The sequence below is a fragment of the Pocillopora damicornis genome, chromosome 2 (assembly GCF_964200805.1).
Source record: "Pocillopora damicornis chromosome 2, jaPocDami1.2, whole genome shotgun sequence".
NCBI classification, from domain to species: Eukaryota; Metazoa; Cnidaria; class Anthozoa; order Scleractinia; family Pocilloporidae; genus Pocillopora; species Pocillopora damicornis.
Window position 1 is genome coordinate 1,279,377 of NC_142671.1, and position 23,124 is coordinate 1,302,500.

General features: G+C 37.6%; 1 protein-coding gene across 3 annotated transcripts; it reads left to right on the top strand.

Moving 5' to 3' along the window:
• Positions 1-783: 783 nt before the first annotated feature.
• On the top strand, positions 784-21,243 carry LOC149049453 (uncharacterized). Of its 3 annotated transcripts, none has more exons than XM_089194989.1 (16): positions 784-1,300; positions 4,695-5,012; positions 5,541-6,315; positions 6,780-6,863; positions 6,989-7,332; positions 7,426-7,698; positions 7,957-8,095; positions 8,809-9,064; positions 10,744-11,252; positions 13,405-13,538; positions 13,857-13,989; positions 14,557-14,636; positions 15,199-15,267; positions 15,654-15,749; positions 16,489-16,696; positions 18,700-21,243. In XM_089194989.1, exons 1-16 carry the CDS (start codon positions 872-874, stop codon positions 18,732-18,734), a joined length of 3,882 nt encoding a protein of 1,293 aa, XP_089051115.1. In that variant the 5' UTR covers positions 784-871; the 3' UTR covers positions 18,735-21,243. The 3 variants fall into 3 exon arrangements, with proteins under 3 accessions (XP_089051115.1, XP_089051116.1, XP_089051114.1); XM_089194990.1 differs by having other exon boundaries at positions 787-1,300; positions 13,857-14,014; positions 14,555-14,636; positions 18,689-20,640; XM_089194988.1 differs by having other exon boundaries at positions 788-1,300; positions 18,689-21,243.
• The last annotated feature ends 1,881 nt before the right edge of the window (positions 21,244-23,124 follow it).

The window sequence follows — 23,124 nt, forward strand, 5'->3', positions numbered from 1 at the left end:
GTCGTCGTAACGGGTACCTGCGCGATAAATTTCCCTATTCGATGAATGTGGTATTTGAGCAGTTTTGTTCGGACGGGGTTTTTTTGCATGAGGTTTTTTCTATTCAAAATATCAATTTCAAAAAGAACAACTATAAATATTTATAGTGACTATTGTTTGTATTAAAATCACTGTCATTATTCAATATTATTATCCGTAACATTAATTTCATCATATAACTATTGCATGACCATTTGGCGTGCGTCTGTGGCCCTCTTCTGATCGTGACAAATTTTCTTCTAAATCAAGCACGTAGATCATATAGACAAAGAAAACGAGTTTTATGTCTGGACTAAAAACTTAGACTCGTGAAGGATTTCAAGGCTAGGCTGTTATTAATTTTTAGTTCCCTTTTCCATGCATAGAATCTCCTAAACGTAAATATCTTCTTAAACAAGTATCTTATTAAACATTAAGGGAGGTAACGGAAATTGAAAAATTTCCCTCATGTTGCACGCAAAGAAAAAATCTCTCCCAGAGAGAGTCAAACAAGGAAGTAAGTTGTAATTCAGGCTGTTTTTAGCTTGCAAGAGGTAGATCCCTCTTATCACCGATTAGGCAATTTTCTGTTCTTAAACAGTAACACAATTAAACTTCGATCTTACTGCATTCCTTTCATTCCGACATCTTCAAAATGAAAAAAAATCATTCCAGCTGCAAAATCGACCTTGTATCCATCCTTTATTTTCTGGCAACACTGACATGATTGACAGGCCACGTCATTAATGACATTTAATACTGGAACTTGAGATTTTAGCGTGGCGTCTCTTTAGCTAGAGCCAAGCAACGAAGAAAAGAGCGAGATAGACGTTCTTCCTCGTTTTTTTTTTAAATGTTTGAAACCATCGACAGTGGCAACATGTCAAGTATGACCCCGGATGAGCAGGAGAAATTTAAATTCACGGCAAAGAAACGACCGAGGCGATCGGTGTCAAAAAAGAGCAGCGAATCCAAATATGGTGTATTCAGATGCGCCATAAAATGGCTAGTGGCAGTTATAGTATTTTCGGCCGTCTTGGCGTGTCTTGTTACCAGCAAGATTTGTTTGTTGGTTCTCGGGCAGCATTTGAAAAGGTCCAGTGAATCTACAGCGAATTCCACCTTGGCAGTGGAATATTCTTCCGAAATAAACAAACAGGCACTGTTTTTGATGCTCGTTCTGGCTTTGATGATCCCAGAAGCTGCCTGTTTAATACACGCAAGTTGGACAAGTCTGGGGAAAAAGCATCGACCATGGCCGTCAAAGAAGGCATCTATGCTGGTAAGTTTTTACTTCTTTTCTAGACGTTAGAAAGTATATATTTGAGGGTTACATATGCCTACTTGCCTTAGTGCAAATATGCAATTACACAAAAGCCTTCAACGTTTGATGAAAATTTGAATTTATATTTATGTTGGCATGATCCTCTAGACTCTTAAGAAAGATGTTGAAGCTATAAAACAAAGGAAGCATAATTCAATGTCCTGAAGTAGGCTCGCTCTTTTAATTGTTGTGAATGCATAGAACCGCAATTATTTCGCTATGCCAAATTATGAGAGTTGCCAATAATAGGCAACCATGGTCGTTATCAAGGCTAGCATAATGACTCACTAGGTTCCCAAAACACTCTCCAGGAGAAAATACTGGAATTTCGAGGAAAAAATTGCATAGCAACAAGTATTATGAAACAAGTGATGTTTTCTTATTCAAAGTGCTACCTGAAACAGTGATATATATTTAACGTTTTTACCGAACTGCGACATCATCAGACCAAGAGTCTTTTAATCCTAGTTGTTTGTATGTTTTGTTTGTTTGTTTTGCTGCTGTGGTTGTGTTGCTGCTGTTATTGTTGTTGCTTCCTGGCGCAGTTTTTTCTATTAGGAACTACAGGAATATAAGATCACCAGTGGTTGAAAACTTTCTTCTTATTAGAGAAAGGAGAATGGCTGCGCACTCACTCATTTCCCTCCAAGTCATTTTAATTATTTACTTTGATCAGATTTGCTGATTTTTACTTCTGATTTACATTCTTCATACGACCCTATGTTTTAAGCGCTACTGCCACTGGAAAGTGCTCACTCTGAGAATTTGGATCTGTTTTAGTTAAGGCGAACTCCTCGCAAATATTGCTAGAAGTCAGGTAGTACTTGTGAGTATTCAAAATTGCAGACGCTCTTTTCCAATTGATGTAAAAATGCTCAACTACTTCGGAAGGCCAAATTATCGATGTTACTCATGATAGGCAACTGAAATCGTTTTCAACCGGATGGGAAGTATGAATAAGTAGTCAGCACTAATAATTACATACAAACTTCTCACACCATCTGATAATTACGGCTTTATAGGCGAGACTAAACACAGTAAAAGACGATAGTTGTTTTATTGCGGTTAAAAAAAAAAGGGGTGTTAAAGTGATATTTTCGAAATCATAATCAAAGCGATATGGAGGTTTATAATTTTCTAAGAAATATGAAGGAATGGGTCATTTTCTTTCTCTGTTCGAATGACCAGGCTCAATACTTACCGTACGTTCATTTTGTGAAAACGCACATGAATTTTTTTACTTTGCTAATGATACTAACAGTATGAAAGGCGCGTGACACGCATGAATCTATTAATGGCCTTGCTCACTGCATAGTCTCTGTTGCTCGGTGGTAGAAGCCCAAGGGCAAATTCCAATGGTTCAAGTTTCGTTTTCTCTTAAGAAACTCGTGACCAAGCGAAGAATGTGTTTCTGTATTCCACGAAAAACCTCGAAGTTAGCCATCAGTTTCCTATTCTAGGAATACATATATTTTTGCTTTCTCTAGGAAGGCCGTGCTTGATCAAACGTAACCCATTATATTTCCAATCAGACGATATTGATTTCGTGAGGAGTTGACGAGGTCATTACACTTCTATCTCGTAGAAATATGGCTTTTGTGTAGGGTGTTCATCGGAAATAAGTAAGTCAGAGGGTTTCTTTGATTAAACGATGATTTATAACTATTATTGCCAGTTTTATTACCATTGCTTTTACTTTCTCCGCCATTTTGCCCAGGACTACTTGGCATGATTCTGTGTCAGCCTCTTGATCGTGATAAACTCTCTACAAACCACATATAAAGCCGGGTCAAATGGACGAACAAAAAGCATATTGTCCGTGGGGCAAACTTTAGACATGCGATGTTTGCGCGGCCAAACTTCTAGAGTTTTTCAGTCAATATAAACCCCTAGATTATTATAGAACAAAATCGTAGAGTCTCTTCAAAACCTTAAAATGAAGAAATGACTTAAATTCAAATAGTTGCCCTATACTTGACTAAACATGAAACAAGGAAGTAAGTTCTAATTAAAGCTATTATTATCCTTGCCAACATTAGGAAAGGCAATTTTCTATAAGAAAATATTGAAAATAGAGTGTATCATTGGCGATCTTATTAACTTCATTTCGTCTCAGCATCGTCCAAAAGCAACCGATGCATATAGAATCGATCCTCTTATTCTACGCACTCTTTCGGCAGCATTTTAAATATTCGAAGGGTAAGGTTTGATATTCAAGGGCAAAAGTAGGTATTATAAATTGGCTTCTCTACTTTGACAAACAACGAGAAAAGTGCGAGAGAGACCCTTCTCATTGCCGAAAACCATCGGCTACCGCGAAGGATAAGCAGAACTAAGAATACGTAGCAGTCAAACGATCAAAACTGTCTGAGTCAATTATGAGCAGCAACTTTAAAGCAGTGGATTGATTTACGTGTTAAAGTGAATATTTGTTGTCACTGTCTTTGCGGCAGTGCGATGACGTTTTTTTACAACAAAATTTGTTGACTGGTGCTTGAGTAATGAAACGACTGTCAATTCAACCCGAACTACCTGATGTTTGTCCCTAATAAATCACACAGGCCTTGTTTGTGATCCTCCTTCTGGAATTACGGGACTTATTAATTCCGGAGTAGCTAAATATTAGTATTCAATTACATCGTAATGGCAAACTGGGATTGTCTTCGACCGAAAATTGTCAATTTTCGGGGAAATATTTTGTAGGGAAGCATGGAACTGCAATGGTAACTAAATATGTAGGTAGTTATGCTGACTCAACTATTGGATTGATACATATGAAACAAGAAATCTGTAGGTGCTGTTGAGCCCATGTTGTGGTGGAGATGCAAGGATTACTGTTTTTTTATTCTTTTTTTATCTTTAGACAAATGGTTTACCCAAATTGCTTGAATTTAAGGAATTTAATTTCACAATTAAATCAAAACACACGACTTTATCATGGAACATGACCTAAATATCGTGTACATTACAATGCACGTCCACGATGGGTTTCTATTGGTAAGAACTTTAAAGGTCAACCTATTCCCTTTTTAAAGTTTGTACGTGGCCTCCTGTAAGAGGATAATTCCCCTCTTTAAACTAGAAAAAATCGTATCAATAAAGCGGTCTACCATTACCTCGTATGCGGTCTTATCTTAGCAGGCGCAATGAACTATCTTTCCGTAATAATGTTCAGACCTGACAGCGCTATTAGACCCATGATTACTAAGTTTGATTTCTGAAAGTAATGTTTTGTCGTTAAATCAAAGTTATTGTTTATCAGAGTGATACCTTATTTTTTTCTTCTTTGGCATTCACCAATGCCCTCATTTTGACCATCTTCAAATAATAAGTAATTTTCCTAACACTGCAGACTTTGGTTGGTGGATTCTTTGAAGCTTCCTCGCTTTGTTATATCACAGTGGTTATGGTGACAACGCTGCCAGTGAGCCCTGACTTTCTCGTGGTGCTTATGTGCAGTATAGCCGGGTTGCCGTTAATGTTGCAGAAAGTCTACAGAAAAAAATGCCAAAGTGGCCAACGTGAGCAACGTGAGCAACGTGAGCAACGTGAGCAACATGAGCAACGTGAGCAACGTGAGCAACGTGACCAACTGAGCGTGTGGGATATCATGATATCACTAGTGTCTACCCTTTTTTTTTTTGCTGGCAATATCATGCTGTCTTTAAAGGTAACTTCTAAAGGCTTTGCGTTTCTATCTTACTAGGTCGAATTTCCTAATTAAGTAAGGGTAGTTGTCTTGCTTTTAGTCTGCTATAAATCTTTAGTGAAGAGCTCATGGGCGATCTAACTTAGAAAATGAATCATGAAATAATAACTATGCGTTTCCCTTTTCCTTACAAGGATCAGGTTTCCTGACTCGAAATAACTTTTTATAAAGTGCGGCCGATTCTGATGCATTTTAGTCTGTGATAGATCTTCATCGAAGTGGTGAGGAGCAATTGAACATAGAAAATAAGTCATTTCTAGTGCCGCCACACAAAGGACTCAGTACTTTTTTTGAACATGCGACACAAGAAAGGAGTCTTTTACCATGAACTAAATGCTTTTGTCAGCTATAAGGCTGCATCTGGTTTTGCGTCTGAAAAGTATGACAGTCCTATGAAAATCTCATAACGATTTTTTTTCAAGAAAAATTTTAAAGTGAAGCTTTTTCATAATCATCAAACAAGAATTTTCTTCTATGTTATTTCTAAAGGTGGCTGACCTGAAAGGAATAATTTTGGCTGAACTTTCCCTTTTCCTGCTGTCAATTGTTTGGTCACCTACGTTTAGAAAACTCCAAATTCAAAATAAACATGAGGAGGAGAAAAGAGAGACGAAAAGGGAGAAAAGCACCGAGATGGCGGAGGAATGCGTTGATACGTTACAAAAACCAGGAATTAGTTCGAAGGAGGCATTCGTGGCAAAGCCTTTCTGTGAAGAAATGCTCAGTAGAATCAGTAACAGCAGTGAAGGATCCTTGCAGAGTGAAACCGGACCTCCTTGGTTGACCAGAACAGCCCAAGCGAAAACGGCCGTTATTTCTTCCCTTTGTAAACTATTCTTCATACCTGTAATGGCAGTTGCATTTTCAAGTGTTTATGGCATTGTGAAATTTAATACCTTTGACGGATTTAAGGCCATAACAATGTCAAATCCGTCATGTTTGTACTTCATATTCCACATTTTGGCCAGCTTCTTCGGCTACCATTTTGGATGGATCGCGTGTTCTCTTCGCATGCAAAGGGTTGGACTGGCTCTTCCCTTGACACTAGCAACACCAATCGCTGTCATCATAACCCAGTTTATAGGGTTTTGCGAAACAGAAACAATTCCCTCACCATGCGCATCAGGAGACGTACACTATGTTCTTGGTGCGGGACTCCTTCTGTGGTTAGCACAATGTTTGGGAACCACGTACAACCTGTTTAAAAGTCCAGGAAAGATTTTGGGAAAAGTGTACGACTCATTTTGGATTCCTTGTTATAATGGTAAGTTTTTTACAATCATTTCTTACCAAAACTGAACTACTTTCAACTATTTAACTCATTGTTTTTTGTAAACCCTTAGGCTTATTTAAGGCTCACACGAATTTCAATAGAAAAAGTTACTGAAAACGAAAATTGACCAGAAAAGTTCTTTTTGGTGTTAAGCAGATACTGGTCTCGTTTTAAACTTAGCTGAAGCGTAGACCAGTACGTGCAACTTGAATCACACTTGTACTACCATCTTTTTGCAAGGTGAATCAAATGGCTCTTTTTTAACTGAGTGGGATGCTCAGTGTAAGAAATTTATTCGGATCAATATCAGTATCTAGGCAACTGCCCACCTACCCCTCCCCTAACCCAACAACAGTCTATTGATAACAAGTTAGCGTTAATGTTGGGTTAGGGGAGGGGTAGGTGGGCAGTTGCCCAGATACTGATATTGATCCATTTATTCTTTACATTTTCAGGTGTTTGCCTTGAACAGTACTTGTTGACGAACAAACGAAACCTCTCATTTGACGAGGAATGCTCTTCACAGGAAAATGCATCAGGTAAAAAACAATGACTTCTTTTATATTTCTAAAGATGTTTGGTCTAATTTTTTTTTGCTTCATGAAATTGTCAAAATGCTAAACATAACAACGCTAAGATGACCAGAATACGAATTTTTCATCAGCTTATAACCAAAAAGACAGAGGATTACATGTGTTCATCTGCACTACAATGTATCACGAGAAAAGGAAAGAAATGAAACAACTTCTGGAGTCAGTTTACGATGTCCTCAAAAATAACAAATCAGGGCATCATTTTGAGGCACACGTGTTTTTTGATGGGTGCCTTAGGGCAGAAGAGCTTAACAGCCATGTACTTCAGCTGGCTTCGTTGGTGAAAGATACTCTAAAAGTGAAAGAACTCAGTGACTGTATTAAGGTTGAGACCCACTTTGGTATGCAGCTTAAGTGGAAACTTGAATTAGAACGAGAGACATCCTTCACAATACACTTAAAAGATAATGCAAAGGTAACTAATTCAAATTTAAGAATTTTGATTTGGTTCTTTTCACGAACGCATTCAGGAGAGAGCTCAATCTTTTTGTTGTTGGCTCAATCACAGGTGAAAAATAAGAAGAGATGGAGCCAAGTAATGTACATGTCCTACGTTCTGGATTTTAAAATCGTCACAAAAGCATTAGAAGACGACCAATGCTTCATTCTCGCAACAGACGGCGACGTTAAATTTACTCACGAGTCTGTTGAAGCCTTAATTGATCAAATGTGTGAGGACTCTAGAACTGGCGCAGTATGTGCTCGGACCTATCCCCTTGGAGAAGGACCTGTCTATTGGTATCAGATATTTGACTATGCTATTGGCCACTGGTTCCAAAAGGTTTGTGTATTCATGTTAGCCACATTGAAAGTACAATGATTACGTTTGAGTCTCAAATTTAGCTCGGCCTAAAAGCGTATCTCTGAATGTTTTCTCGCCTTGTTAATCCGAGACGTAGCTCAAAACAACCCGTTTTGAGCTACGTCATGACCCTTTCTCTTATTCTTAAAGTTTTCAACAGAACAATTAAAAAGGAGCAGAAAGGAAAGATAAAAGACAAGAAATCATCCATTAATTAATACGCTCTTTTGATTTTAGGTGACCAATCATATGCTTGGCTCAGTCCTGTGTTGTCCTGGATGTTTCAGCTTGTACAGGTGCAGGGCTGTGAGGGATGTTTTACCAAATTATGCCACCTGTGCAGACACCGCTTTTGAATGCCTTACCAAAGATATGGGTGAGTTAATTTAAACCACGAGAAAAAGGGCTTATCACCAACCTGTAACGTTTCCTCCCATCCTCCATCTTCCTAAGCTTTTTCTTCCTCTGAAGAATGTCTGAAGATTCAATACTTTTCTGGCTCATTAGAATAAATTGAAAGAGATTCTCTTTAAATACTTACGTTATAAAATTAATCTGCAACCAATGCTTTTCCCTATAAAAAAGATGTATGTAATATTTATTTCTTACCTTTTTTTAAACAATTCCAAATCGTTGCAGATTTCTCAGAATTATTTGTAAATAGCTACCATTTTATTACTATTTAGCTTTTTAGAGGGCCGCGGGGTTGTCAGTTGTTTAATTACTAACTGGCTTATTTATGTACGTAGTAACTTGGTATTTTGCCTCTTTCCTTATTGGCTTGTTTTCATACATTCAGTCGAGGCGATAAAATAACACGGATTCTTCCGTTTCCTTCCATTCCAATAGACAGGGTGAGTCTCGGAAAAAAAACATCAATCGGTATTTAGAGCGATAGATTGTCCAGGTTTTTTAAGGACCCTTTGGGAAAAATGATTAATTAATGCTGTTTCTAAAGAGCACAAGCAAACTGCGATTGAATTTTTCTCGGGAAGGACCTGTGTTTCGTAAGCTTATCCGATATTACCTTTGAAGCTGTCCTTATCCACCGTGATTTGTCTGATTTAAGTTGTAATAATTTTTTTCAAGGGGAGGACCGCTGGATGTGCACATTGATGATACAAAACGGCTGGCGATTGACATATTGTGCTGCTGCAGAGAACAGCACTTTTTGCCCGGAGAGTTTTCAGGAGTTTTATAAACAACGAAGACGATGGGCGCCATCAACACTAGCCAACCTCTTTCAACTTATTAGGGAATGGAAGCAGACATGGAGTAACAACGAGCATATTTCTCTTTTATTCTTTGTATATCAAGCGTTCCTTTTCTTCTCCACAATCATCGGGTAAGTTATGTCCATTTTTAATATTGGTGTAATCAACTATAAATTCAAGATTTTGATTATTTTTTATCGAAGCATTATTCATCAATCAGTTTCTGTGTAATTGAGATTTTTTTTTTGTTTCTTCGCCATTGCCATGGGCCTGCCGTCATAAAATCTATAATCAAAGTGCTCTGTGAGCAAACTCGTGAATTGACACATGATTTTTTAGATTATGTTTAATGTTATCTGGTTTAGGGAATTTTGTGGTTGATTGTCATATCTAGAGTACGAGCAGTAGTTCAGTGTTCGCTAATGTAGCAGAGAAACAAAGTAACGTTGGGATAAGAAGGCATTACAATTGAAATGATCATGCTATTACATTTGACAAGGTGGATGATGTCATGTGTTTTAAACGTCTATCATTTTTGTTTCTGGTTCAAAAGAAAAGGTTGGAAGTAAATGTGGGTGAAAAGTGAAATTTACTGTCTTTCGTTGTAAATATTAGAAAATCAAGGCAATACTGTCTTAATGAAAACATTAACGATTCCCTCTTTATCAAATGAGACAAACGGGAACGAGTTTTGAGTGATATAACTAAGCCAAGCCTGCCACCGTCATTTTGGATCTCCGCCTGGGTAGATTTAGGTCACGTGCTAGGCAACGTATGATCAATAACAAGATAGAATTTCATTTCAGGCCTATTTATCAATTTTGTGGTGTGTAACTTTCGCATTTTAGTACGTTGTTTGTATGTTGAATCTTCAAATTGTCTTGAAACTTAAAAGAAAATTGTTCTTTAAAAATTCACTGAAAATCGGTAGCTAAAATTGTTTGTTTAGGTGTTATCTGATTTTCGTGTTAACTTGTTATTTCGTCAGTCGCCGGCATCTTTTGTTGCTTCTCACAGGAAAAACACACGCGACGAAACGTAATGATCAATTTTGTCCTCAATCTCACGCTATAACAGAAAAAGCTTTTGAACATCTGTAAACTCCGAGCGCTTCGCAGTAAGTGATATTTTCAATGAATCTTCGGATTGTTTTCAAGTTCAAGGACTGTAAATTACAATTTTATGAAAAACGAAGGTTGTTCTGTTATTTCAGTGTGAATCCTTGCATGCCTGCCAGTCGCTGGCGCCGCTTGTTGAAACTAAAACGAAAAAAAAAACTCTTTTAAGATTATCATTGGCTTCTTTTTCACCCCACCACTATTCTTAGCAACAAAGGTCGCCATTTCGTCTGTTTATTGCTCGCCAAAAACTATAAAATGCACTCAAAAGCCTAAAATCTAAAAAAAGTTTACAGGAATCGACCAATCGAGCGAGCGAGCGAGCGAATGCTATTCCCCACATCGTATCTATAACTCGCTCTTGCGCATGCGCGCAATTCACGAGTTAAAAATTAATCGTATTCCTTCACAGATTGAGCTCGGTAGCAATTTACTGCGATACGAAAAGCGGAAAAGAAATTTCAATCCGCCTTTTAAAGTTATGAAAAAACGAAGAACAGAAGTCAGGAAATGGTATTTAGGGTGCGTTTTTCACATAATGGAAAAAAGTTGAACTTGCTTTCACTTTTCTATTAGTATTTGAAAAAATAATTTGCATTCAGGTGCACGATTTCATGTATTCTTACGTTACCTTTTTTTCTTGACGACAATCTAGTGAAGCCCATGAAATAACACAATTCCCTTTGTTTCAGAGGTTCCACAGTCATTTTGGTCATAGTGGGTGGAATAGTACTTGCAGGTGTTCCAATCAGCCAGATAACGACATCCGTGCTCCTTATCCTTGTTGTTGTTGGTTACGTCCTGGTATGCCTCTACGCTACCCCAAAGTGGCAGCTTAGAGTGTCAAAGATACTGACCTGTTTTTTCTCAGTAATCATGTGCACTGTGGTGGTCGGATTGGCTGTCCAAGTTTCCAACGATTTAAAGGAAAGGAAAGTTGAGCCATCTGTGGCAACGACGATGCAGACAGAAACGACATCGTCAACAACAACAACAACAAAACCTTTAGAACACCATCTTCCGGTGGGGGTGAGCAGCCTGTACTTAGGTGGACTGACTGGAATCTTTGTAGTCTCTGCTCTCTTGCATCCAAGAGAAGTTACCTGCTTGCTTCCTGGAATTGGTTACTTCTTCTGCCTTCCATCCGGCTATCTTCTGCTGACAGTTTACGCTATCTGCAATCTAACTGACAGTTCTTGGGGTATGTTGTCTTTTTCTTTCGATCATTACCTCAATTGTTGATAAGCGTAATTTTTTCAGTAGACTTTCGTGCACGCAAAAGCGGGAATTTTCCCTTGTGACCCTGTGAAGTTCATACATGTTTCAGGCTTTTAACGAATTAACAAAATGTCCTATGAAGGCTGTTTTCTGAAACAGTCTGGATCGAATCCCTAGGCCCAAATGTACTTATCTACAATTAAGCTTTATAGACTCGTGGTTGCTGTGCACTACATTGCAAGGGCTTGGGAGAGGCCAGGCTTAACAATGGAAACAAGATAAGATGTAAGAGAGGTGCTCTTAAACGAACCGTTTCCTCTAAATACGCAATCTCGACGCTTCCCCTTTAGTGAGAAATGATTGATACATTGGTAAAAAGCCAAAAAAAAGGTTCCCACATCTACTTGACGCCAATTTGCTGCGCTTCATTGTGAGAATTTTGTTAGTTTTAAACTATAGCAATTTCCAAATAAGGCCTGTTCCAAACGTCGTGCTACTGCCGTGCCGAACTCAAATGAATTTGGCTCGGCAGTGGCACGACGATAGCACGGCAGCGGTTTCAAACGTCGAACCTAATGCAGTCGCGCCAAATTCAAAAGACAAAACAAACCATCCATCCAGCGGTATCGCCCCATCCAAAATGGCGGAGGGAAACCTTAACGAAGAGCGCGAGAAGTTTGTTTTGTTTAAGACAATTTTAAATGCCAGAAGGCAACGCAGGCGAATGCAACAGTCCATATTGAATACTGTTATTGCAAGGAGAGGATTACTTTTGAAAGTTTTTTCATTTATTCTTCTTCTGGTTTCCCTTGACGAGAGCCAGCAACTTACTGTATTACGATCGTGCCGGCGTTTCCAAACCCTAACCCTAACCCTAACCCTAAGCAATTTATTGTCACCGTCGGATTCCTCTTCTCTCAAGCTTTCGGGCAAAACGGGTAGATTTGTCTTTTTTTATTAGTGCGCATGCGTAATAGTATGCAAATAATGCAAAATCCGTTAAATTAATTTATGAATTGAGTTCGGCGCGACAGTAGCACAACGTTTGAAACCAAGTCGTGCTACTGCCGTGCGGCACGGCAAGGCCTGCCGCGCTAAGTAGTCGTGCCGAACCTAATTCAGCCGTGCCGCGCTTAATGGTTTCAAACGGCGTGCTACTGCCGTGCTTAAATCGAAATTACTATTTCATTTGAGTTCGGCACGGCAGTAGCACGACGTTTGGAACAGGCCTAAGCTATTTGAAAGCAGGCTTTTAACGAATTAAACAAAGTCCGTGATAAAGGCTGTTTGCTAAAACAGTCAGGACCAACCAGCGGTGCTTTGAATGGTGCATTAGAGAGGTGCTCTTGAATGGTGCATTAGCCGTTGACTTCGTCACGTTTCCCGCTTCTGTTGTATTTTTGTTCACACGTCTTTTGTTGCTGGGTGATTCTAAGAGTCGCCTCGGTTCCCATCGGGCAATTGCGTTCTTCTTGTATGGAATTGTTATCCACCCAGAGAATAGTTTGCAAGTAGACAACTTCTGGGCTCAGTAAGTTTCCTAAGCACAAACGTATCTACAATTAAGCTTTATACACTCGTGGTTGTTGTGCACTACATTGCAAGGGCTAGAAAGGCCAGGGCTAGCAACAGAAGCAAAAGAAGATTTAAGAGAGGTGCTCTTGAAAGAAGCTTTTTTCACAGAGTACAGAATCTCCCCTTAGAGTGGGCTCCTCAGCTCCTCAGCTCTCCAACCATGGGTCTAAACAACTTCAACGTACATCATGGAAATTATGTCAAGTCAAGAAAAAACCTGATCAGATAATCTTGCAATTAGCGGTAGCCACCTCGGATCAACTGTATAAGACTTCATTGTTTCTAAAGAATGGTAAAATGATCGAGTCATTGGTAAAACGCTAAGAAAAAGTTTCCAAAGCTACTTGATACAAATTTGCTGTGCTTTATTATGACAATTTTGTTAGTTTTAAACTTTAGCAATTTCTAGATAAGCTCGAGCATTCGGTACCCCTACCACCTCATCGAACCTCCACAAATCTAAATTAGCTCAGAAGTAGAGATCTATTTGGGATGATAATCTATTCATTCGTTTTTCATCTCGACCAAGTTTTTTTGAAATTTTAGTTTCTTTTTGTTAGGAACCAGAGAGGAATCCTCTACTTTCTCGGTAAAGAAAAGCAGCCAAAAGTCATTATGGGAGTATTACTTATGTTGTCATTGGACCAGATCAGATGGGGGTGGAGATGAGAGGAAGAAACTCTCAGATTCCGAGGTAAGCCGTGCGAACTAACTTTACAATGACATAAACACAAAAGAAACATAAGGGAGGACTTCGATCGATTATAGGCAATTGCGACTTTTTATGTGGATAATTGAAAGAACACTTTACTCATGCTATCAGGCTTCTTCGTTCTATTTGTTATTTGGCTTATTTAACATAACATGACAGATTTTGTAAAGCAAATAAAGGACACTTGAAATACAAAGAAACTCGCAAAACTTCCATGCGTGTTATGTTTTAAACCATCGAATAAGCTATATATCTTCATCGTATAAATAATACAAGTTGATGATTCGGGATGAATTTTAGGTAGCAGGACCGTCAGGTCTTAACACGAACGTAGGGTCAGCAGAGCAAGAAAGGATGGAGGGGAATGCAACAACCACGCCTGTGGAAGAAATACGCAGCAGTCAGGCCAAAGGAAAAACACCACGTATGAAAGGTGAACTCGACGCAACCCATTCAACAAATAACACAAGAAATTCTTTTCGTCTTTTGAATAAATAGAATGAACAAAACTTCTGTCGTCAAGATTAAAAAATGTTTCCTGAAAGAAAATTGATGCAAGGTTAGACAATCACAGCCTTAATTCTTTGTGATAACCAAAATTTTGGTTTGAAAAATCAGTGCTGAAGTATTCTGTATTGAGGCTGATGGCAAAAATAATCGGCAAACTGAAAGGCCAAGTAATTGCGGGATAGTATGAATTATGATTACTCTTTCTTGACCAAAAGTCTATCTATTGTGTGAATGATATCACGTACAACCTTGATCGTTTTGTTAAAGTTGAACATTTTCATGGTGACCTGTGGCCTTTAGAAGATGAAAAAAAAGGAACGATTTAAAGTTCCAGGAAAGATACGGGTAAACAATAGGGGTGGCGGTTTTGATCAATATTATGGGAAGTTTTGTCCAAAGTCAACCTTCACTCATAATTAAAATTATATCACTATTTCCTACACCATCAACTTGAATAATTATCCAAAATATTTTATTTGAACTTTTGAAGCGATGTACCCTCCAAAGTCGAATGACGAACGCATACTCGGGAAGCAGTTGAAAGATTTTCTGAGTGAAATAAAACTTGAGGTACAAAATCTTGAATGAGCTTAAATAATATTTAAATTAATAAGAATTTGTCATACAATACACATTACTTCATGTACAATTAACCCTCACACAAATCATTCAGATATATAAAAACATTTAAAAACGTGAACTGAAATGGACCCTAAAATTCGCAATGATGATGAATGCAACTCACAACTGATTGAACACGGGGGGTAAATTCCACAATCGGAGCTTTGCGAGAATTGCAAAACTTACAGCTTAAATGATTTTGAAAGATTGAAATAATTTTTCCAATTCGTTACCTCTATTTTGAGAGTTAGTTCTTATGAGTCAATTTCCCTCAAACTTTTTATAGCGTAGGGGTAGAAAGGTCGTAGTTTTTCTCGTTGTTTCAAATTTTGCATTAGGAAAATCGCTCTTGCCGATCTATAAAAACACTTTGTAGACCGTCTTTGGACAAATACCGTGATTGGCTTGTTATCGACCTGTTGTCGTCTCTTGCAAGTATTTTTAATTTAATTTGTTCAGTGGATTGTGATTTTGATTTTGGTATTTGATTGATGCGTTTTTCTCTTCTTAGAAATATTGCAAACGTTTTCTTGACAATGGATATGAATTTCCTGACGATTTGGCTGGAATAAAGGAGAAAGTAAGTTTGACGTTGGCATGGTTAAGCGGAAGAGGCAACTATGATGTAAGACAATACACACACTCTCGCGCATGAATCAATTGCTTATACTGGGGAGAGGTTTTGAGAAACTATATAATCATGCAGACTAGCATAAAAAGGGTTGAATTTTCTCTCTTTTCAAAAGATAATCTAAATTATATTAATACATATACTAAAACAGTGGATATCGTATATAGGGGCGCTTTCACTGGCTACTCAAACTCCGAATATCCTCTTCTTTTCACCGCCGAACAACGCGTGGCATTAGCGCCCGAAAAATTGTAATCGCTGCAGGAATACACGAGTTAAAATCATGTATTAGTGCAAATCAAAGAAATTCGTTCATTCCTTCTTTGATCTGCTAGGATCTTGAGCAGATCGAAATCAACGAGGGGGATCGTTCAGAGCTCCTGGAACATATCAAGAGGATTCCAACGCCTAAACCAAAGCACAAAATGCCAGTAAGTTTTCTAAACGAATCGTAATTAGGGAGATGAATAGAGGCGGTAAGTTTCTAAATAAATTGTGGTGCTGCGTCGGTAAGAGAGTATAGCAGGTAATTTAGTGTTAACAACTGAGTTGAAAACGTAAATTGGCCAACGTTAAGAGTAAATAAACTGATGTTTCGAGCGTTAGCCCTTCGTCAATCGCTCTGACGAAGGGCTAACGCTCGAAACGTCAGCTTTTTTACTCTTTACGGTGGCCAATTTACGTTTTCAACTCAGTTGTTAACATTAAATTATATAGTTGGGGAGGCCAAAATGGCTTGAGAGAATCGTAGTCGACGTTTTGGCGCCTTCGAAGACAGTTTAAAAACGGTTGGATTATCTTTGAAACCCATAAGGCGATCATTTTCGCAAGTTAACCCAATGACGTCTTTAGAGTGCAAAAGCGAGCTACGGTGAAAAGCTGAGAGTTCACAACCATGTCATTATACTATGGACTGTTTATTAGGAAAGACTTTCTTATTGTTATGTGAAACCCCATCCAAAGATTTCATAAACGCTATCATACAACCTAATTAATAGCGTTTTAAAAACCATTTTCCTCTAAGTTCCAGAATTCACGTATAACTGAAAATCTGCTTTTGCAATCTTGTTCCAACTGCCAATGAAAGAAGAAACAAAATCTATAAATATCCTAACTTGGGCGAAAGCCTATGGTGAATGCTGATGTTCCTTGATTAACTTTTGTTATCAGGAAAACATTAAAGGCTGGTTGAAAAAGCACCGTCTCGAACAGTATCATTCCGAATTCTCAGAGGTATTTAAGCATCCATGGCAACTTCTAAAGTTGAAAAACGAGTCCGAAAAGGATTTCAAGGAGTCCGCAAGGAAAAAATTTGGAATTGAAAAACCAGGCCATTTTAAGAGGCTGCTTAAGGCTGTTTACAGTTTACAGGTGAAAGGTAAGCAAAGCTTAAATCATTGCAACGTAGTACTCTAATATTCTGCATGATGCAGTTGTTTTCCAGGAACTTTTCATTATCTCTGTTTGATTTAGCGGTGGCATTAGAGTTCAACTTGTGATGACTCATATGAAAATATATTCGTGCTTCATGGGCATTGTACTTAGAAGCTGATTAAATAATTAGTTTAACAACCTACGGACACCCATTTGGGAAATATATTGTCATTTCAGAGATTTCCATGTCTGAAATGCTAGCAAACCGACCAGCAGAAGTCAATCTAAGATTGCATTCCTTTGAAATGATCTGGTTCAGGTTCATTGATCCGAGAACACTCGGATCGTGGTGCACAGAGAAACGGTGTTCGGCTGCGTAGTATCAGTAAACATTTAAATAATCAGCGCAAAATTTTAGCGTGCGTGAGAGCGGAATGCAATCGAGCGCAGAATTTGAGAACGGAAAGATGATGGTCGCTAAGAGTAGCGCATTTGTTTTCCGCAGGAAAATAGGAAAATTTATCGATGATTCAACGACAGTTAAAGCGAGCCTCTCGAAGATGACGAAGTTCTATTTCTTATGCTGGTGAACAGCATGCAAAGTAAAAGTCATATGCGTAAGAAAAGTATTTAGAACGACCTAAATGCAAGGCAGAAAAGCAATACATCGTATCAACAGACAAACAAATCGCACATTTCTGAGTTCTCATGGTTCAGAGATGTGGTGCCTAAGTTAAGGCTCGAGAACGAGCCCAATTAAGAAGTCAATCTCATCGGTGTAAAGAATAAACAGCCAGGGTTGTGAAAACGAGCAAAGATTTCTCAAAATTCAATGTGGGAGAGCACAGGCAGCCTAAGCTCACGTCTCGAGAAAGAGCCAAGATTAATTCATGAGAGTGTCACGCTTGGTATGACTCGATGTTAAGTTATGAGAGGAACCGTTGAAAATTTTAACGCGTTATAAGGAATAGTATAGGGAACGAAATATGGTCGACTTACAACGATAAATATTTCGAAATATGAACATTTTACACGTAAAATCAATAAAAATTGTTCACATCCTGTGTCCCCGTTGTAGTTTCTGGCAATTTCTGCCGTTTTAAGCTTGCTTTACCATCATTGTTATTCCTGTTATTGCTGTTTGCGCAAGAACTTCGTCTTCGCACTCACTCGTTAGTTCTAAGAACTAATCGAGTGGGTGTCCCAAAGCAAATAATTCAAACAAAAGGAATGCATTGTTAATAACAATCTAAATAAAAAGTGTTACTTTTCATGCTAACTACTAAGAATTAAAATATATTTATACAAACTATTTTAGAATTAATGACACTATTATAACCGTCATTCATAGAACTCTTTATATTTTGACGAAATCTGGAAAAGGAAGTGATTTGTTTAACATTACTTGGTAATAAATTCTAGAGTGTGGTACACATACAGCCTTGTCTCAGCTGTGTTGATGTCATCATTTGTTGTCTTTTTTATTGTTATCATTATTTATTCTTGCTGATTCGTAGCGAGGGCTAACTGTAGAAATCGTAATTTGCGTGCTGAATTCGAAGTCTGCAATATGCGAGAAATCTTCGCTTATTTTCATTACCACGGCTGTTCAATTTAGATAGTGACGAGAGCAACTTCGCACTCAGCCTCATTCTCGCGCCTAAATTTCGACACCAGATCTTAGAATAGTGAGAACTTGGAAACGGCTGTTACACCCAGTTTTGAATATCTCATATGGCAAGGTTTTGGTGATTGCGTGTGTACAAGCCGCTTCCTTACCTTTCCTAGATAATTTTTGTCAATACTGGTAGCAACAGGGCTAGGACGTTTGTGGCAACAACTGTACCATCTGAATGTATTTCAATCCCATTTTTTTTTTTAAATCTATGAAGCTGCCCCCCGTTACGTTATGGTTTAATCAATATTTTGCTTACTACGTTCGTTCTCGTCCAAGTAGACTGATTTGTAATAACCCTTTTTTTTTTTTCATTTTTAGGACATGCACAGATGACAGTCCTCTCCACGGAGCATACACTGAATAGTGTTCTGCCTGTCCAGTCTGATAACGAGGACTATCCTGAAAACGAAATAACCTTCTGGAAAGAATTACTTGAACAAGGATTCCTTTCTCCGATTGACGAAGCTTTAGCGTCCACGTCTTCTGCGGAAGAAGACCTTCGGAAGCTTAGAACAACAACTCTGTGGGTATTTGGTGTCTGCAACATGATATGGATGGTACTTATACTGACGCTGGTACAAAAGGCAGACCTAAAGATTTTAGGGCTCGATGTCATCGCACTTAGCTTCCTGATCATCTATGGGGGGATATTTGTTGCTCAATTTTTAGCTCTTTTGTGCCATCGTGTGAAAACAATTATGCATATTTTGGCACGCACGCCATGGACTGTACAAAAAAAGAATGGAAAAAGCGTTTTACAAAGTAGAAAACATAGGAGATTGCATCCTCTTTCCTATGCTTAAGTTCTTGTATTGTTGATTAGTTAGTCAACTCGTCCAATTATTATTATTATTATTATTATTATTATTATTTTTGTTATTATTATTATTTTTTTTTTTCATTCTCTTAGTTAGTTAGTTGCTAGTTGAGAAACATAAATTTCCTTTATTTGGCTTAATTCTAGATTGTAAAGGAAAATGTTAGAAAGTTTGTAACTTACTTTCAAACTCAAAAATGCACGGAACCTTGGATTTGATTCTAACAGGTGATTTCTGTATCGACCAATCACGATACAGATCAGGAAACGCCAACACAAATCAAAACCACTACTTTAGTATTTACCACTGTTGATTGCGGTTTAGATGTGTAACGCCTTATTGGCCATTTCCTCGTAACACAGCATCATTCAGAGATAATTTTTGAGTTCAAAGACTTACTGTAAGTCACTGAGTTTTTTCTTGATATATAATCACTGCAAAAAGTTAACTCGAGCATGTTTTTTTTGTTAGTAGTGTTGATATTAGTGTAAACACCCGCAATGTAGTAAGTGTGATTCGTTTTCCTAGTAGCCTTTTTTTTGCTATTTTATCTGTCAGTTTATTAATTATCTGAACAATAGCGAAGAAAATTATTTTGTGCCAGAATTTCGTGATTAAAAAATAGTTCTAGAGGGTTTAATGACCAATAATTGTCCAAAATCCTGACTTTTAAAAGAATTTGTTGTTATTCAATCAGCCGTAAACAGTCGTTGTTTGGTCATTACTGTAATTAGAGTCAAACTGTAATCTTCACCTATCTTGGTTTTTTCTTTAGTTTTTTTCAATATCTGCGTTGTTTTGAATGTGATCAATCTTGTGAAAAGCGCAATTCTTTCGTAGTCAATCGTTCTTACTCAGTTGCAATGTATTAGCATTAATTATCTAATCCTTTAGCGTTGTAGTTTACAGGCTCAAATAGGACTGCATTGTAAAGCTTTTGCTGAAAACACCAAGGACACAGTAAGGCAACATCTAACGGCACATTGGTTACATGACTGTATCAAACGATACGTTGAAGCTAAGTCTTTGTGGAACTTATTTTCTCAAAGATATTCAGCAGCCCTAATAGATTCTGATCTTCACGCAGACGGCTAGTGCCGATTCCTCCAGTAAGGGTCTTTCCAAATGAAGAGATTGTTGAGTTTTTCCTCTGTCCTTTCATTTATGTGAGAAGGCAAAAACCTGTTTTCACAAAGACCATCTAATCCTTAAACACCTGTACAAAGATGTTATTTTTCTTCTTCCAGCAGAATGACTGTCAATCGTATAGTCCAATTGTTCGGATGAGATTAGTCCTGACAATTTGTTTTCATTCATTCAGACTTTGCTGGTGCCAATTGGTTCACGCTTTTTCTATTCGAGGCATGAAAATCTCGTGAATTTTTATTTCCATCGCCAGAACTTGTATTAAAGAATGTCGAAAAGTTGAATTATATATATAGTTTAAAGTGATGATCTAGTCAGTGGTATTTTATAACTGATTGTTCTCCGGAAATCCAGTGATTTATATGTCTTTCCTTCACTGGTACAGCGCGAATCAGTATTCTCAGCTCCAGAATCAATTCGTTTCCACCCAGAGTCCCTAATGTTGTTGAAAATTAAACAAATCTTAAATTAAAAGAGGTGCGAATTTTTGAGAGGAGTGTAACTGCTTCCGTTGAAGTCCCCGTGATTAGTTATTTTTAGACAGAAAATTATAGGTAGTGTTTAAGTTCAAGATAAGACCCCGTGTGATCAAGATCGTTTTTGAATAGAAGACAAGTTAGGCTGTAATCATCGATAAAGTGATCAAGACCCGTGAAAGTGGGTAAGCAATAACTTGTTTTTTGATTATGTTATCTAGCTCGTAGTCGTTACTAAAAGCGAAATTTATCGCTCGTTTTTACCTTTCTTTTGATTCCTTTAATTGCCATGTGCTCGTTTCCAAAATCGAGATTATTCTTCAGCTTTTATCACAATACTTAGGAGATTTCTTTACGTAATAATTTTAGTTGACCGCTTCGATATAATAACGCCCTAAGGAATAGGAAAAGGAATAAAGAAAGAAAAGATCCTATTTGGTTTGGTGTTTATCGCATGCGCATGTATCAACCCAGGAATCGAATTTGCAACTTTAACTTGAAAAGAAACATTTACAAGGAGGATAAGCAAATAATTTATCTTAATCACCGCAAGCACACTGTGGGCTAAGGCAGATTACGGAAAAGAGCGTACATTTTTAAAGTAATTCAGGAACACAGCTCAGCTAATCGTCCGGCGGTAAGAATCTGGTTAAAATAAAACAGAGAAAGCCGTTGTACGTAAATAGTTATTAATGCAAACTGCTTCTGTTCGTTTGAGGGTCTATGTTTTGTGCCTTTTTTTTTTTTACTTAATAAACTCTATTACGTCCCTTCATCACCTTTTGAATGATCATTACACGTCATCTTGATAATGGCTTCATGAAAGCGCCGATGGGTTGGTACCAGCTAGTCTTAGATATTTGCTGCAAGCAAAAATTTATCTTCCTGTTTCTAAAAAGGATCGGATATTCTTTACTTTCCAGAAAAGGAAGCGTCTTTGTTTTGTCTGTTAATGTGCCAAGTCCTGGATCAGTCTGGCGACGTTTCCGAATAGCAACATGATCAATCTACGATTACAGGTATATTCCACTAAATGTACTTGTTGCCAGTTTAAAACGTACGGTTGAATTCTCACAAGTTAACATCCTCTATCCTTCTTTCTTATTCCATAAGTAACTGTTTGATTTTCATTGCAACGCGTAAAACATAAAAGATCATTCTCCTTCAACGGTAGTTCCAATTTTATCGACAGACTTGTCACACTATGTCGAACTGACAGAAATGATGCTGGGACTTTCTGCTCTCATTCTTTGAAGGGTCCAATAAAAATTGAAATGTTCAAATTCTCGGCGTCGGACTCAAGATTCGATACATTGAGGAATTGCGGATCCAGGACTTTGCACATTAACAGACAAAATAGATTACATAGAGTATATGCAGTTTGGTTTCAGATTTATGATTTTGCTTTTTTCAACAAGTGCACGTCTTTCAACTAAGACATAGGCGTACTAATAACAATAAATATAATAATGTTATTTATCCAGGGAGCTCACATCACCAAAGGTGTTATTCAGTGAGGCCCTGCCAAAAAAAAAAAGAAAAATGTTAAATTTGAAAGGTTAAAAATAGTTAAAATGTTCAATAAAATTACATTATAAAATGAGTTAAAAAATTGCGGTCTTCAAGGCTTGCTTAAAAATTAAAAGTGATCTCATGTCACGTATTGACTTGTCAAGACTGTTCCATTCTCCCAGTCCTTGATATTAAAGGCGCTGTATTCCATAATTGCGCCTAACTCGCGGTAAGTAAAAATTGGATTTGCCACGAGTATTATAAGAATGGATGTCACTGATTAGCTTTGTATCAAACTTAAAATCTATAATGTCATTTACATAATTATAAACGAAGACACAGCAGTGAAATAATCTAAGTTTAAAAAGTGTTGGCAAACAAAGTTCTTTTAATGCTTCTGTAGTAGAGTAAAAACTAGGTAAACTGAGAATAATCTTGGCAGCCTTGTTTTGCAGAAGCTGTAATTCATTCATAAGAGTAGCATTGCCCTTATCACTGCACGAAAAAATGGATTTACAACAACTGCAAAATCAATGCAAATATGAAGTAAATACCACATTTGATCAAATTTGTTTATATTTGCCCCGAGGCAAATTCCATCGTTGGATAATATTTGCACGCGAAGCAAAGATGGTAAATACCGCATTTACTCAATCTTTACAGTCCAAAGCAAATGAGAAGAAAAACTGCACATTTGCATCAGATTTAACATGAACTAAAAATGTGGTAAATAGATAAATCTACCGCACCGAAACATGAATTTACAATTGTAGCAAACATTCCGCTGCACGTCGTTTTGATT